Below are 17,164 nucleotides of genomic sequence, written 5' to 3' on the forward strand. Positions count from 1 at the left end.
TAAAGATTACCACTGCTCAAAGTAAAATGTATCTGAAAAACTACAGAATAATAAAGAAGAAACATTGTTAAGCAAGATGACCTGAATACCTTTATGTTGGGGTGTAGATGCATCAAAGTCCTCTTGCTGTATTCACTATTGATTCCAAGAGCAAGTTCCACCTCTTTGTAGAGCATAATGAAGATACGCACCCCCTGTTGCTGTCACAAGAGAAAACACAAGGAGGAATAAGAATTTCTGGAGGTAGGTTATGATTTTCTTTTTCTTCTTCATTTCTGGGGCATTGTACTTTCTAAAAATTTTTTCTATAAACAAGTATAATAAAATATTTAATGAAAAGTGCAATACAAGAAGGTGAAACATAAGTGTATATTAAGACACAAATATAAAAAAATAAAAATTTATCTCCCTTCCATTCTATGATTTGTCATACTGAGACAGTCAGTATTTGACTAATTATAGCCAGAAAGTTGAAATTGCAACTTGAAATACTAAAAGTATCTGATACTCTTACAACTTTGAACATCTCAGAACACTTGACCTTGAGGAAAGTTTTGACCTGATTCATGTTACAGGATTAGGATCTTCTGCTTGTCTTTATTATACCACAAAGAATTGAAATAACAGTGTTTTTAAAACTCTGATGCAATAAATTATGCTAAACATGCCTTAAATGTTTCTGGGGGTATTTTCATAGAGTTTTTCTTTATTAAAAATTATTTCAGTGGAAAAAACATGTCTCAGTCTTCAGAGGTGAATGTATTGGTTCATACTCTTAACCCATAATTAAATCATTAATGTCTATTTCACCACTGAAATGACTTCTTCAGAAGTCAGCTTCTCTAACATTCAAAAATCCCCGAGTTTTAGCAGCAGCACAGAAATTAACATTGATCCATCCTTAGACCTTGGACCTAAAAGAAAGTAGACAAGGCCGTTGTGAAGGTCAAATTAAATCAAAATTGCCTCATAAACTTTAATATGCTATACAAATAATATTTATTCTTAATATTAACCATCAAAGAAATGTCCAACAGCTGGTAGTATAGAAAAGTACTAGTATTTTCTCTCCTAGCTCTGGGCGGTGACAAGGTTTTAGCTTATGATAAATTGCCTGACACCTGAATGTCCTCCCCCATCCCTGTCCGCTTACACAGTTCCGCTTACATCCCTGTCCGCTTACATAGTTCCTCCAGGAAACTCTATCTTATTTACCCCCACTTCTTATATCACTTTTTTACTTTTTAGGTTTGCATCCTCAGTGTTGCCATGCAGTTTGCAACATTTTAATTTGCATTTACTGTACCCAGCAGCTCTGAAAGCATCCTGCAACATATTACATGCATATTGAGTACTGTAGCTACACCTAGGCATTTAATATCCTACAGATTTAAGGCAAGAAGTTTTCCATAATCCTTTCTAGAGTATTTGAGATGCAGGCATACCTAATAAACTAGAGTGAATAATTCAGTTACAGTTTAAATGTAATCCATGGTAATTAGGTATTGTTCATAATGGACATTTGAGTCACAAATTTAAGAAGCCTTACTGGTTGAACACATCTAATTTATAACAACTGGATATTTTTGCAATGCTATAAAAATGTGAAATAACATAAGAGTTAATATTTTTAGGCTGCAAGATGTAAAATCTTGGAGTAAACCAAACATATATACAGTTCCCCAATGTTGCTCTGCCAATAAAAAGCATATTTTGGCCCCTAAATCCTTATAATAACACATCACTTCAAAATACTAACTCTATCTTACTTGGTGTTAGTAATATCTGAGAAATGTGCATATTTTTGAAGGGATACACTAGATTTACATTCTGGGCTGCATTAAAGAAATCTGAGTACTAAGAGAAGACCCATTCTTGCTCTGAAAAAAAAACAGGATTAAAAATACATATGTCGGGGGCTTCCCTGGTGGCACAGTGGTTGAGAGTCCGCCTGCCGATGCAGGGGACCCGGGTTCGTGCCCCAGTCTGGGAAGATCCCACATGCCGCGGAGCGGCTGGGCCCGTGAGCCATGGCCACTGAGCCTGCGCGTCCGAAGCCTGTGCTCCGCAACGGGAGAGGCCACAGCAGTGAAAGGCCTGCGTACCGCAAAAAAAAAAAAAAAAAGTCATTTTATTTCTCTGGTTAACAGCTGACTTTTGGAACTTGCTTGTTATTTATTATATTATGCAACTATTGTTGTAATCAAGTACATAAGTACAGACTTGAGTAAAGAAATAAGGACGTGAAAGTGCAGGCAGGAAGTGAACAGATTAATTTCTAATGATCTGGTCAGTGAGCACTCTAAATGAAAACTAGAACATTATTTTATTTTCCTCCTCTACTATTCAGATTTACTTTGCTATTTGAATATTTTAGGATTCAGCACTGAATAGCAGTTTAAAAAAATAGCCTCCCATTGAATGACTTAATATAAAGTTTAAGACCCCCAATTTCAACCTAAATTATAAAACGTTACACCTGACATCTTTCATCACAGTTCATTTGTTTTAAATGGATGAAATTCTGCTTCTTAGGCTTATGAGATTATTACCCATGAAGTACAGTAATTGAAAATTAGAAACTGGCCTGAATCTTACAATTTTCCATTTATCTGCATAACTAATGGATTTTTTAAATAACAGAGATTTTTAATGTTAATGGATTATAGCATTATCCTCCATCTATTAATACCTGACATTTTCTTCTATACTGTGTTTTTTCACATTGAAATAAATAACTCTGTAGGAAATAGGATAGAGACTTTTAAGTCATTTTAGCTTAAACAGAAATGACTAATAAGGAAGTAATTAAATATAAAAAGTTCATTTTTATGTAGTCTGGTTTACAATTATTTACTTAAGTCCATGCCCACAATAAACAGTTAATTAGTGACAAGATTCCTGTGATAATAAAGCAATAAATTCCTCTTCTTTTGGTCAAGGCATTACAACACTGCCATAAACTCTAAACTATAAAGGGCAAAGCAAAATACTTCCTTTGGGAATGAAGGCATTTGTTGGGCCATAATAGTGCAGACTTATACAAAATATGGGAAATATTTGTGCAAAATGAAAGCCTAATTACAAAAAAAAAGGACTGATGTTAATTCTGTAATTTCAAAACTACACTTTTGAAGTATCCAGTGTTTTACCAATGCCTTTTAGTGACCCCAGGGGAAATTACTTTTTGCTCAGAAGAAAAGTATTAATAGGAGAAGTAGGAAACAAAGAGCCTGGACTTGACTGTGCTTCTTACGTTTCTATGCCATGTTTCTTATCTCTGCTGCAGTCAACTAACCCAAGGATTCCACAGAATAAACTTTATGACACCTGAGTTTAAAAGGATAAAAGTTCTATCCTCTTTTCTAATTAGTTTTTAAGCAAGTAGAACAGATATAATACTATTAACAGTAGGAATTTTTAGGTGCTTTACACATACAAATGCATGTGAAGAAAATGAAAAATAAACATCTTTTATAGTTGAAATCAAGAGACTTTGCTTCTGAGCCAGCTTTTTCTCTGATTGTTCAAGCACTGTGGTCAAATATTTTCTAAATGTAGCTAAGTTTGTCCATTGCCTTAAGATAGCTTAGCTAACACATCTCCAGTATCATCACTTGTCAAGAGCTTCCCCAGTGGAGGGGGGGATGGGAGGTGGAGGAGGTGTGCGATATTTTAGGAACATGCAAAGTAAAGGATAAAAAAAAAATCGTATCCTCACCATTTAAATGCAAGCAGCACTGGGATGTAAGAGCACATGTGCTCATGCGCCTTTTTTTAAAACCAGTTTTGTTCAAAGCACAGTCCTTAAGGTTGAAGATCCCTTCCCTCCTTCCCTGCCATGCCCTTCTAGCCCACCATTTTGGTAAGATTCCCTTTGATTTTTCTCTGCAGTGATGTGATTATTCATCTCGTTTGACAAACCTGGACATCTTTCCCTCCTGTTGGTCACTGACTGCAACTCTAGAATGTGCCTTGTGACCCAGGACAGGAAGAAATTAACCTGACGACAAAATCCTCCCTGAGAACCTAGGTTCTGTTAAGTCTCCAGGTGACTGCACTTGAAGAATCTTTTGGTGCAAGTCTCATCAGAAATATCACATATTTCTAAGGTTAAAATATACCAATTGGATCCAGGGATGCAGTTACGATAACTATGATGCAACTTATCTCACCTCTTAGTGCAATAAATGCAGAACTGTGAAAACCCTGGGATGCTGCTTTGAGTTAAAGCAGTCTGCCTCTCAACATTGGCTTACACTATTTTAAATGATGACATTGCATATCAGAAGGCCAAAGAAACAGGAAAATATCAACTTGGCTATTACCAGAGAAACAAAATATTGTATTTTCCCCCTAAGAAACATCCATTAAAAGAAATGTTTGCCTATATGTTGGCTATAAAGCAGAGACACTAAATTTCTCCCCAAAGATCTACACAATCAGTTAGAAGAAAAAAATAATTCATTTCAACCAACCTTGCGGACCTCTGGGACCCACTAATGCAAGAATAAATGCTATTTTAAACCCAGTACTTTGTGAAGCTAGTGGCTTTCAGAAACTAAATTATTTATGTGAAGCAGTGTTTATGAGCATATGAAATGTCAATCTGGAATGATCTGAATGTTAAAAATTTAATAATATTTTGTAACTGGATTAAGGAAGAGCAATTCTCTTAAATGTACCACTGAGAAATTAACATTTAATAGTATTACTATTTCCTTAGGAAATTAAAAAAATCATTTCAGGCAATTTAAAAATTACAAGTTTCAAAAAGCAGATGAAATTGAAACAAACAAAGCACGGTTATCAGGCAGCACTATTTACCTGGTCATGGTATTCACCTGGTACCTCACAGGATTCATGGGCCATAAAAGCAAAGAGAAGCCATGATAGTGACAGAAAAGGGACCTGGACTGAGGGGAATAAACAAACACACGCCAGCTACCATGAAGTGGAGGACCAGGTTTGCAGGACCTGCCTCCTGAGCCCTGATCTGGCAACTGGCTTTCTGGAGTATACTTAGATGTCCTGTAGGCACCTCACATGCACATGATCTAAAATGTAGCTCTCTGACTCTGGGTTCTTCCCACTTCCTCCTACTACCAGATTCACCGTCCCAACACACCATATTTATCAGATCACCCTTCTGCCATCATACCCCCCCCCCCGCCGACAGTGGTTCCCCACTGTCGTCCGTAAAGTGCAAACCACTGGCTTGACTCACAATGCCTCCACATCCCAACGGCCTTTCCAGCTCGATCTCCCATCCTACCTATGCTAACACTCAGGTGTCATCAACTTTGTCACCTTGCTGTGACTGACAAGGCCTTATGAATTCCTGCATCCAGAATGTTTCCTTATCACACTTCCTATACCTAGAAAGCGCTTCTTTTAAAATTTCTGGCCCATACTAAATGCCCTAAGTTCCTCATGTTGTGAGGGGCTTCCACATCAGATCTACCCAATGTTCTCCCTCCTGCTTTGAATCTTGGCACTGTCTCTGTACCCAGCTGACTCTTGTGTAGATTTTTAAGCTCCTTCAGGTCAAGAATCGTGTCTTTTATTTTTGTACATTCCCATGTGATTAGCCAAGTGCCCTGCACGTAAGAGGCATTCAACAAAAACATGTTAATTGAAACCTAAAAGAGTAAAGCATCGGATAAGTTCTATGAGAAGAGGATTTTCTGTTATGATTGATGATCGCTAGGCAAGGCTGGAAAAACTTATTAGAATGGAGTTTCAGGAGTTTACTTTTAGAGGAGAAATGGGAAAGCTGCCATTTCGCAGAGAGAAACATGGAGAAAGTTATAGCCCATTCAATATGTAGAAAGATGTTTGGTAAGGCTAGGACTAAGCCCAGGATATGAGTTCTTCAGCAAGCCCTCCATGGGCGGGGATGGAATCCTATTCACACACATGGCATCCTTAGTAATTAGTGTAGTACCAGGCTCAGAGAAGACACAGTAACTGTATGATGGATTATTTAATGAATATGCAAATAATGCTTTTCAAGACCAGAATTTCCAATTTTGTGAATGGTAGTCTGTTGAGACAACAGATTAGACTAGCCTTGAAAATGATGCTGTTTGGCAGAACATGTGTCTGAAATAAAGACAATCAACTTCTTTTGCCTTTAATATCAACAGTGAGGTCTGCCTATACTATCCCCAGATATCCTAAACTAAAGGCATGGGGAAAAGACATTGAAGGAAGGGGGAAAGGTGAGTGGGAAAGGGGTAGTGGAATGTAGAGGATGGAAAAAAAGAAATAAGTGATGGCTGTGATAAATAGAAAATATTGATACTAACCCAATTACTTAGGACCTACAAATCTGCTAGAATGTTTAATGACAGAATTCTAAAAGTTAAGACAGTTTCAAATAATAGTAAAAAGGCTACTAGCGCTCCCTAATTTGGACATGATTAATAATAAATTGAACTTAATTCAACTATTCTAATTCAACTTAATTTAACTCGGTTGAGGGCCAACCACATAAAATATTTCATTAGAAATATGAATGTAAAGTAGTCATTGGTGAGCCTATACTGCTTCAGTTGTTTACTTTTTATAACAAAAAAAGCACACTCAATGCTCACCCAGGATCTACAGGGTCACACCATTTCACACTATTACCATGAACTGTCCCAAAACTGGAACCACCAATTCTTTATGTCCTTCCATTTGACATGCTTCAACATCAGCTTGACCCCATCTGACTGAAATCATTCTCAGATGACTTCGAATTTTGCTCAAATGACAAAGTAATGAAACATAAATAAATAAAATTCTATGTTTCATTTCATCATTTATTACTCAATGATGAAATTTTATTACAATTTTTTGCCTAACAAATCAGCTGCCTACAACTGATTAAAAAACAAAAATTAGACTTGGTAATATAATCCATGCTGTGAATTAGGTGAAAATATTTATGATTCACAAGTAATGGGAAAAAAATCAGAACCAAATGAACTTGAAAACAGTAAGTATTCTACTTTTTGTCAAGCTCTAAAGAAAAAAGTTATAAGTGTATATGAAGGGCTTTGGGGAAAAAAAGGCATTTCAGAGGCAATAAACTTTTAAAAAATTACATCAGCATTTGTTAGGAAAGTACATACTGCTTTTCGCTTAAGAATGCAGTCCAACCTCCAACGATTTCCTTCAACCACCGGACGTTTCAGGAAGATTTCTGGACTCAACCTGAAATCATGAAACCAAGATTTCAAGAAACTAAAACAAATATAAAGTTCTGATTGTGTCATAGGAAGCAGAGGCAATTTTAGCTCAAATGTCATCACCATCCTCCACTGTGGCAGGCCATCCAAAGTTCCACTATGAGTCCATGTACAACTTCATATGGGAACATCAGCCTCTACCCCAAAAAAGTCAATTTCAATTTCTCTATCTTACTCACACATCATACATAGACACACTTGCAGATACTATTGACTGTCCACCTTCTCCTTCCTTGCTGTCAGAGCCCACCTCCCATGACTGAATGTGAATATTCTAAATAATTGCTTTCCCAGACTCCTGTGCAGCTCCAGCACAAAATAACACAATCCTGTACAATGAGATATATGAGGAGGTACACGAGGGGTTAATGGAAAAGTTGTTTCTCTTATGAGAGGAAGAGACACATGCACACAAAAAAAAAACCCCAGGAAAAGCGGCTCTAGGATGGATGTTGTATGGGTGCTTAGACAGGTGCAGCCGAATGGAAATTTAAGGGCAAAGCCAGAACCCTGAAATCACTGGATGACTTCACCAACTTTAGTACTGCCTAACTTTAGATTTCTCATTCAATGAGACAAATCCTCATTGTTTGAGCCACCTTTAGTTGAGCATTCTAGCAACCTAGGCCAAAAGTGTTCTAATAGATAAACATGAACACTGACTTCCTATACCAAGCAGTGTCCATGGGAACCTGGGGCTTTCTGAGCAGGGAAGAAGGCAGGCTTGCTGATAGATGAACTTTTCCCAGTGTGAGAATGGACCCCTGGGTTCTTCTCCTTAGTAGTGCCACAAGCAGCACAGTACAGGAGTCACTTTTTCCCTTGGGGGTGTGTTCAAAATTACTGCCTGAGTTAAACTGGTAAGTAGTGTACCTCCTCTATAATGGGAAAAACAAACAAACAAACAAAAACAATGAAGAAAATTTCATCCACTGAAATGCTAGACCTGGAGGAGTGGGGTAGACTGTGTTAGGATCAAAGCCTTACAGAATACTAGCGTGGAATATTGGCTTAGCCAGGGAGTCTTCTAAGCATGTGAAAACAACAGGGTTTTAAGGAGCTAAAGAGATTAAAAGAAATAATTTTACACTCTGTGTCATTCAGTTAAAGAAAATAAAAACCCAGAGAAAAAAGTATCTAAAGAAACTCATATTGGGTAAGATAAATATGAAAACAGACAAATAGAAGGGTGTGTACAGTATAAATATTAACATATTTAGTTTAGAATAGGAAACAACTCAAACAAACAAAAAAAAATGCAGCAACTGATAGGAAAAGATCTAAGATGAATTAAAAACAGATCTGTTTTAAATAGAAAAGTGTGTCATTGGGCACTGCTAGTTCACTGAAAGTAGGACATACCCAACAACATATATACACTCGTAATTTTTGATGTACACATTAATTATGGGATCAGAGGGCTTCAGTTTTGGGGCCATTTTCAGGTCTATACTCTGCAATTAAGCCTTCATCATCTTTTTTTTAAAATCTAAAAGCATTGTGTACCCTGTATGCAGAGTGTTCTATTAGATGCTTTGGAGAATCTTAAGCAGGCTCTCAAGGAGACCTGGATTTTGAGGATAATACATGAAAAGATAAAAATAGTCATGCTATAAAAACAAAGTATAAACAAGGGCAAGGAGAGAATAGCTATGACCCACAAGCATCATTATGTCAAGATCTTTACTAAGTAATTATTAGCTAAGCAAAATTCAAAAGAATTGTGTAATACTACATATCATTGAGTTTAGGACACCAATGACTGTAAGATGCATCATTACTGTGTGTATCACTAAGAAAGAAAAAATAATGACAGCTATAACTATAAGATGTTATTGAGTGTATGATGTATTACGACTTCAGAGATGTTGAAATGTGCTTTTAAGTAAATGCTCCTTTTAGAAGATTTTATAGCTGCAAATGCTTGTATGAGAAAAAAAGCTTAAAATCGATGATCAGAGCTTCCATCTTAAGAAGATAGAATAAAAGAATAAATTAAGAAAAAGTAAGAAGGATGGGAATAATAGATAAGAATGGAACTCAATGCAATATAAAACAGAGCAACAGTAGACAAAACTCAATGAAACCAAAATCCAGCTCTTTGAAAAGATTAATAAAATTGACAAACTAGCTAGATTGAAACAGAAAAAAGGAGTTTGACTATTTTAGATTTCTTACTTAAGTGGGAAGAAATAATACAATCCTACCCAAACTCTTTCAGGAAACAAAGGCAGGGGAAATACCATCTCATACAAGGAGGCTAGCATTATCCTAATACCAAAACCAAACAAAGACAATCCAAGAAAAGAAAAAAATTAAGTACAATATTCCTTACGATCATAGAGGTAAAAATCTTTACCAAAACATCACAACTTATAAAAAGGATAACAAATCATGACAAAGTGGGGTTATTTCTAAGAATGCAAGGTTAGTTTAAAAGTTGAAAATCAATCAATGCAATTCAGCACATTAACAGAAAAAAAGAAAAAAATGGTCATTTCAATACATGCAGAAAAGTCTTGACAAAATTCAATACCCATTCAGAATAAAAACTCTCAATACATTATAAATAGGAAGGAATTTCCTCAAAGTAATAAAAGGCACCTATTAAAAAAAATCTACCTAAAGCATATAATAAAAGACTGAAAGCTTTTCTTCTAAGACTGAGAACAAGAAAGATGTCTGTTCTCATCACTTCTATTCAACATTTTACTGATGATGCTAGCCAGTGCAATAAGGAAAAAAAAGAAAATAAGAAGTAGAAGGCATGCAGATTATGAAGGAAAAAGGAAAACTGTCATTATTCACACATCACATGATCATCTATGGGAAAAATCCTAGGGCATCTACAAAAAAGCTATTCACACTAGTAAGTGAACTAAGCAAGATTGCAGTAAATAAGATCAATATAAAAAAATCAACTGCATTTCCATATGCTGGCAGTAAACAATTGGAACATGAATTTTTAAAAATACCATTTACAATAACATAAAAAAACACGAATTACTTAGTGATAAGTACAAGACCTGTATATGGAAAGTACAAAACACTAATGAGAAAATTTAAATAAGATCTAAAAAAATGGAGAGAAATACAGTGTTTATGAATTGGAAGACTCAATACTGAGAAAGAAGAAAAAATTTGACATCTGTCTAACCAGTGGTGATTTTACCATTCTTTTCCCTCTGATTTCTCAGTTGGGAGGGAGAACCTGGAAATGGGCATTGGCACTGGTAGAGAGAGGCTCAGAAGTCCTCTAGCTCAGGCTTGAGGAGGAAGAGTGGGATTTCCTGACAGTGATAGTGGTGGCAGGGAGGGACCCACAGGCATCAAAAATGAGGAAATGGAACTTTTCTCTCCAATGGAAGAGCTGTGGTTCCAAGAGGAAAATATAAATATCCATTGCTTGGCTCTGGACACAAAGTGTCATTGAAGAAAGTGTGTGGCAGAGCAGGGTAAATAAAGTCTCTTTCTAACAAGAGGACTAAAAAGGGAAGCCACAGGCAACCCATAAGGAGTGGGTATACCATGGAGAGAGAGCAGCTCAGAAAAGCAATGCTATAAAGTTGTTTATGAATTTCTAGCTCACTCCTAAGCTGCCCATGCATGGGTTTGGTCCTAATATTACGCCAAAGAATTTGAAAACTGAAATAAGAAATAGACCACTGACCAAATTGGCCACTAGGTGGAGCACATGGGGGGGCAGATCTAAACAGCACTGCAAAGGCTTTGAAAACAAAATTGACATTAAAAACACACAGGTAGAAGACTGGTTGCAACATTCTGCATGAACCCAAATGGGCCAATTTCCTGCTAAAACAAAAATATCAACATTCTCTATACGATTTAAACAAGACCCAGAGTCATAATATTCAAAACTTCCAGAATACAGTAAAAAATTACTTGGCATACAAAAAAATCAGAAAAATCTCAACTTGCAGGAAAGATATTCAACAAATGCCAATGCCAAAATGACACAAATGTTGGAATTATTTAATGTAATTCTCTGCCAGATATTATAAAAATGTTTCAACAAGTAAGGGTGAACACTCTTAAAATGAATGGATAGTCAGAAAGTCTCAGCAAAGAAATAAAGATATAAATAAAAACCAAAGAGAAATTTTCAAACTGAAAAATATAATTACAAAAAACCAAACTCTCACTGGATAGGTTCAGTACCAGAACAGAGATGACAAAGGAAATAATCAGTGAACTTAAAGACAGATAAATAGAAATTATCCAATTTGAATAACAAAGAAAAGATTGAAAAAAATGAACAGAGCCTCAGAGACTTGTGGGACAATACTAAAAGACACAATTTATGTCATCAGAGACTCAGAAAAAGAGGAGAAAGAGGGAAATGCAGGAAAAAAGTTTGAAGGAAAAATGGCTGAAAATTTCTCAAATTTGATGAATGATATAAACCTACAGATTCAAGAAGCTCAGTGAACTCCAAACAGGATAAATTCAAATACCATAATCAAACTGCTGAAAACAAAAGGCAGGAAGAAAATGTTGAAAGCACTCAGAAGAAAAACAATACATTATTATTATTTTTTTGTGTGTGGTACGCGGGCCTCTCACTGTTGTGGCCTCTCCCATTGCGGAGCACAGGCTCCGGACGCACAGGCTCAGCAGCCATGGCTCACGGGCCTAGCTGCTCCACTGCGTGTGGGATCTTCCCGGACCGGGGCACAAACCCACATCCCCAGTATCAGCAGGTAGACTCTCAACCACTGCACCACCAGGGAAGCCCAACAATGCATTATTTAAGAGGGGAACAATGATTCAAATGACTGCGAATTTCTCATCAGAAAACATGGAGGTCAGAATGAAGTGGAGCAAATTGTAGCTAGACTGTATAAAGTTCTTCTACAGTTTAGTAATAAGAAAACAATCCAATAAAAAAAGAAGAAAGGTAAGATTTAATGTGTTTCCAAAAAAGCTAAACAAATGTCCAAAAGTCACAGGAAGATATGCTTAACATGAAAAGACATTGCTAATGCAAATTAAAACCACAGTGAGAGACTACTACATACCCTTTGGAATGACTAACATTAAAAAAGACTAACAGTACCAAGTGCTTGCAATGATGAGGAGGAATGAAACTCTCATACATTAGTAGTACAAGCACTTTGGAAAACAGATTGACAGTTTCTCATGTTAACCATATATTTAACTCCTAGTATTGATATAATACAGTAACTCAGATCTACTTTCTAAGACAAGGGTTAGCTAACTGTGCTCCATGAGCCAAATCTGGTCCATCGCCTGTTTTATTTAGTATGGCTTATGAGCTAAGAATGGTTGTTACCTTTTTAAAGGGTTATTAAACACACACACACACACACACACACATACACACACACCCCCCCACACACACACAAAGAAGAATATACATCAGAGACTGTATGTATGTGACCTGAAAAGCCTAAAATATTTACTATCTGGCCCTTTACAGAAAAAGTTTGCCAACCCTGTTGAAAGTCAGAGGCTTTTGAACTTTTTGGGTCATAATCCACAGGAATACATTATGAATCCACCCCAATATTTTCATCTATCTACCTACCTATCTATCAGTCTTCTACTGACTACTGAAATAAAAATTTCACAAAATAACCCTTACTGCCACTTAAGTTGCAACTTTCCGTTCTCTTATTTCCTTCCTTTTCTTATCCTATTTCATTATTTAAATAAAATTCTGAACATAACCCACTGAATTCTTTTTTTTAAATAAATTTATTTTATTTATTTATTATTTTTGGCTGCGTTGGGTCTTTGTTGCTGAGCACTGGCTTTCTCTAGTTGCAGCGAGCGGGAGCTACTCTTCGTTGCACTGCATGGGCTTCTCATTGCAGTGGCTTCTCTTGTTGCAGAGCACGGGCTCTAGAGCACAGGCTCAGTAGTTGTGGTGCACGGGCTTAGCTGCTCTGCGGCATGTGGGATCTTCCCGGACCAGGGCTCGAACCCATGTCCCTGCATTGGCAGGAGGATTCTTAACCACTGCGCCACCAGGGAAGCCCAATTCTTTTAATAAATAATTACTAAAGGGCTTCCCTGGTGGCGCAGTGGTTGACAGTCTGCCCGCTGATGCAGGGGACACGGGTTCGCGCCCCGGTCCGGGAAGAGCCCACATGCCGCGGAGCAGCTGGGCCCGTGAGCCATGGCCACTGAGCCTGCGCGTCCGGAGCCTGTGCTCCGCAACGGGAGAGGCCACAACAGTGAGAGGCCCGCGTACCACACACACACAAAAATAATAATTATAATAATAATTACTAAAGAGTCACAACCCACCATTTGAAAAACATAACATTAAAATCAACTTAAATGTGTCTCCTACTTAGAATAGTCTTAGGTTGTGAGCCAGTCCAAATGAAATGTTGAGTTTGTTTTTCACTTTAGAGCCTTTGTCTCCAGCTCAAAGGAGACCTTGTTTTTGTTCCCGTTCCTCTGATAAACTTCCCCTTTAAATATCTTTGTTTATTGTTTTTCTTCTTTTTCTCCAGTTTTACTAATCCAGTCTGTCTCTGGCCTGTTTAATGCACGGACTCAGTACAGACACTGTGGCAGACCCCACCTGCACCCTCACTACCGACAGGCCAGGCAGAGAACCAATCTAGGCAAAGACTCAACATACGTGCTCCAAACATCCCTGCTGACCAGTGGGAATGAGAATCACCATCATCCAGAGGAAAGGTGATCTAAGCCACACTTTATACATCCATCCTAAGTTAAAGCAATGGACTGGAAGCCACATCTTGGCACCCAGCCTCATTCTAGGACTCACTCCAGTGAACACTGGGTAGTTCACAGGTGACGTGAAGTAGCACCAAGCACAGAAAAGACATATAAGACATGTTCTCCTGGTAGATACAGATAAACAAGTGAGGCATGTTCACTAATCCTTACACAGAAACTACCTCTTTTGATACCTTCAACTTCTAGCTAGGATTTACTCTTCACCTTAATTTTCAGATAGTCTGGGCTGTTTAACAAATCATTCTCTCTTCTAACCTGACAGTCTACCTTAGAATTTACCTCTTCAGAAAATGTCTTCTGACTAAATCTACCCAAATCTGATTATGACTTTACCCAGCACCTTAAAAAAATCCAATCTGCACTTAAAAAATGTCAGAGCTAAAAGGGATCTCGCACACCATGCGGCGCAGTCGGCTCCTGGGAGAGGCAGCTCCATGCCATGTGGGCACTAGAGCAGACACGCTGGATCCAAGCCAGCACCAGCACGTACAGACTGTGTTGCTACGGGCAGTGTCCTAATCGGCCCCACTGAGCCTCACTTTTCTCATCTGTAACACAGTCCCTGGCGTTTAGTAAGAATTCAACTAATAGTAGCTACTTACTGTTAATGTTATTCAACTCTGCCTTAGAAATGACCCCTTATAAAGGTGAATATGACTTGCCCCAAGTTAGTAATAGTAAGGCCCCTAAGGCGGTCTGAGCAGAGACTCTCACCATTCCTCTCCTGGACCACAACAATAACTCGCTAGATGGTCTCTATAACCACTGTTCAATTCATCTTCTACACTATAACCAAAATGGTCCCTTTTAGAAAACAAATTTGATTAAAATTCCCATGCTTAAAAATGTTCACTGATTCCCAGTGTTCAAGGGACTGCACTGGAGTTCAATGGACTCCAGTGTTCAAACAATGCAAACTCTTTAGCAGCTCATCAAGAGCCCTTCACAATTTGGCCCTAACCCGTCTTTTGAATGCTATCTCCACCCACCATCCCAAAGAATGCTATGCTTAAGCTGTTTAAGACCTCTACCTTCCTCCAAAATTGCTGTGCTCTCTCACCCCTCTATGCCTTGGTCCTGGTTACCCCTCTGTCAAAAACATTCACTGTCTTCAACTGGACAGCTCCATCACCCAGGACTCAGGCCAGCGTTCTGTCCGTTGAAGCTTCCACAGCTCCTGCAGGCTCAGTCACTGCCCTAATCCATTGTTCTACACATGACTTCCTGACTCTCTACTGTTGCAGGGTAGGGGCTGCTTCTCTTTCATCTTTCTGTACACGTGGCCTTGTTCAGTACCCGTCATAGAGGCTGCTCACTAAATAGCTCTGGAACGAATGAGTGAATAAATTAACAAATGAAAAGATGGATGGTTAAATGAATTAACAGATAAAGAAACTAAGAGCGTCTACGTCCCAGGTTGCTTCTCATTTCACTAAATCTGCCTTTGCTTGCATACTAATTGTTTTAGAAACAGATTAACACAGTTTTCACTCATGTATATGATGTCTCTTGAATTAGGTTGGAAACTTCTAAAGGTCATGTGCACCTTCTCACTATGCTTTTCACTCTCTCAGACCCAGATACATCAGGGTTTGATAAAGTTTCTGAATGCTCTCTTTTGCAACATACTTGCACAACAAGTATTTTCTTCCTTGTTATGAGGGAAGTTCCTGCAAAGGTTTTATTTCAAAGAGTGCTGTAATAAGATGTTATCCTAGTGCAGTCACGAAAAAGGAATAACCTCCTGATTTATTTTCTTGCTGACAGCAGAAGAAAAAACATTCAAGGTTCCATCTCTTTAGATGTTTAAATGAGTCTGTATTTTAGTGTTCAGAACCTTCAAAATATATATTATTTGCTTGTGTAAAACATGAAAATATGGGCTCAGTGGAAATGCTATTTTCAGTCTCTTTCATGTCCCTGTCAAACTTTCAGAAATACTTTTTAAAGGGACATACCTACTACATTAAGCTTGAATCTACTCTCATACGTGTTTAGAAAGTATTCAACCAAAGAGGTAGCTTCTAAGTATGAAACTTTCTTTTATTCCTGGTAACTGACAGAAGAGACAAAATTTGGCAAGAATATAAAGGGCAAGATTAAGGTCCTCCATAAACATGAGAATAAGCAGGTTCTCAGACATGCTGACTATCACACACCCTATCTATTGAATCTAGATCAATCGTTCTCAACCAAGAGGGACTGTGCCCTGCCAGGGGACATGTGATGACAGCTGAAGACATTTTGGTTATCACAACTGGGAGCTTGCTACTGGCATCTAGTGGATAAAAGCCAGGGATACTGATGGTTCTAAACATCCCACAACGCACAGAACAACACCCCCATAATAAAGAATTATCTGGCCCCAAAGGTCAATAGTGCCAATTGGGAAAGCATGCCCTAGAATTATAGATTTCCTCATCACTGAGGCAAAACAGTAGAAGAAGATGCGTTCACATTCCTAATTACTCTCCCCTCCCTGAAAAACCTAGAATTAGGAGGAAATGAATTATGAAGGTATTTTCATAGTTCAGTACAAGAGAGCATTTGGAAGGAAACAGGATAGGGAAAAACAGGGGGCATTTCAAGCAACTAAGTTCTTAGAAGAAAAACATATTTAAGACATTTTCATTTCCATTGTAGCAAATGTTAGCATCTGCAATGGGTTTTAACTATCCAGGCAGATGGATAATTGGAACTAAAGTCAGACTACAAAGCTTACACCCACTCCAGGAGGAAAATTTCCCAAGAGCTAAATGAGTTTTAGGTACAAGACTTTCAGTGGCTTTAATAAACATAGTAACTCTCATGGATGATTTTAAAGGGGATTAGAAAGTTGAAACATGATGCATCTCCAAAAAAGCTAACCATTACAATGGATATTTTAATAGAATAGGCAAATGGGAATATTCTAATTTCAAAGGGACAATTCAGAGGAAGCATATTCATTGGACCTCATGACAGACATAACCAGATGAGAAAAGATACCCAGGGAAGATTATTTTCCATTACCTCTACACCTATATTTGCATTGCAAAATAATCTTTACTAAAATGAATGCAGGTTATCTGCTTCCAAATGGAAAGACAAAAACAAAACTGTTCAAACTAAATATTTTAAGAATATATATGGGTGCCACGTTTTTTGAAAAGACCTTTTAGTGGAGG

General features: G+C 37.7%; 1 protein-coding gene across 4 annotated transcripts in view; it reads right to left on the reverse strand.

Annotated features, from left to right (window-relative positions):
* PLD1 (phospholipase D1) overlaps positions 1-17,164 on the reverse strand; it is a 203,876-nt gene that overhangs the window by 79,819 nt on the left and 106,893 nt on the right. For all 4 annotated transcript variants that reach the window (XM_060150004.1, XM_060150002.1, XM_060150001.1 and 1 more), the window contains 2 exons: positions 7,122-7,203; positions 90-200 (listed from right to left, as the gene is read on the reverse strand). In XM_060150004.1, the coding sequence (XP_060005987.1) occupies positions 90-200; positions 7,122-7,203 (193 nt within the window). The remainder of the gene's footprint in view (positions 1-89; positions 201-7,121; positions 7,204-17,164) is intronic.

Source organism: Lagenorhynchus albirostris, chromosome 5 (assembly GCF_949774975.1).
Source record: "Lagenorhynchus albirostris chromosome 5, mLagAlb1.1, whole genome shotgun sequence".
Lineage (NCBI taxonomy): Eukaryota > Metazoa > Chordata > Mammalia > Artiodactyla > Delphinidae > Lagenorhynchus > Lagenorhynchus albirostris.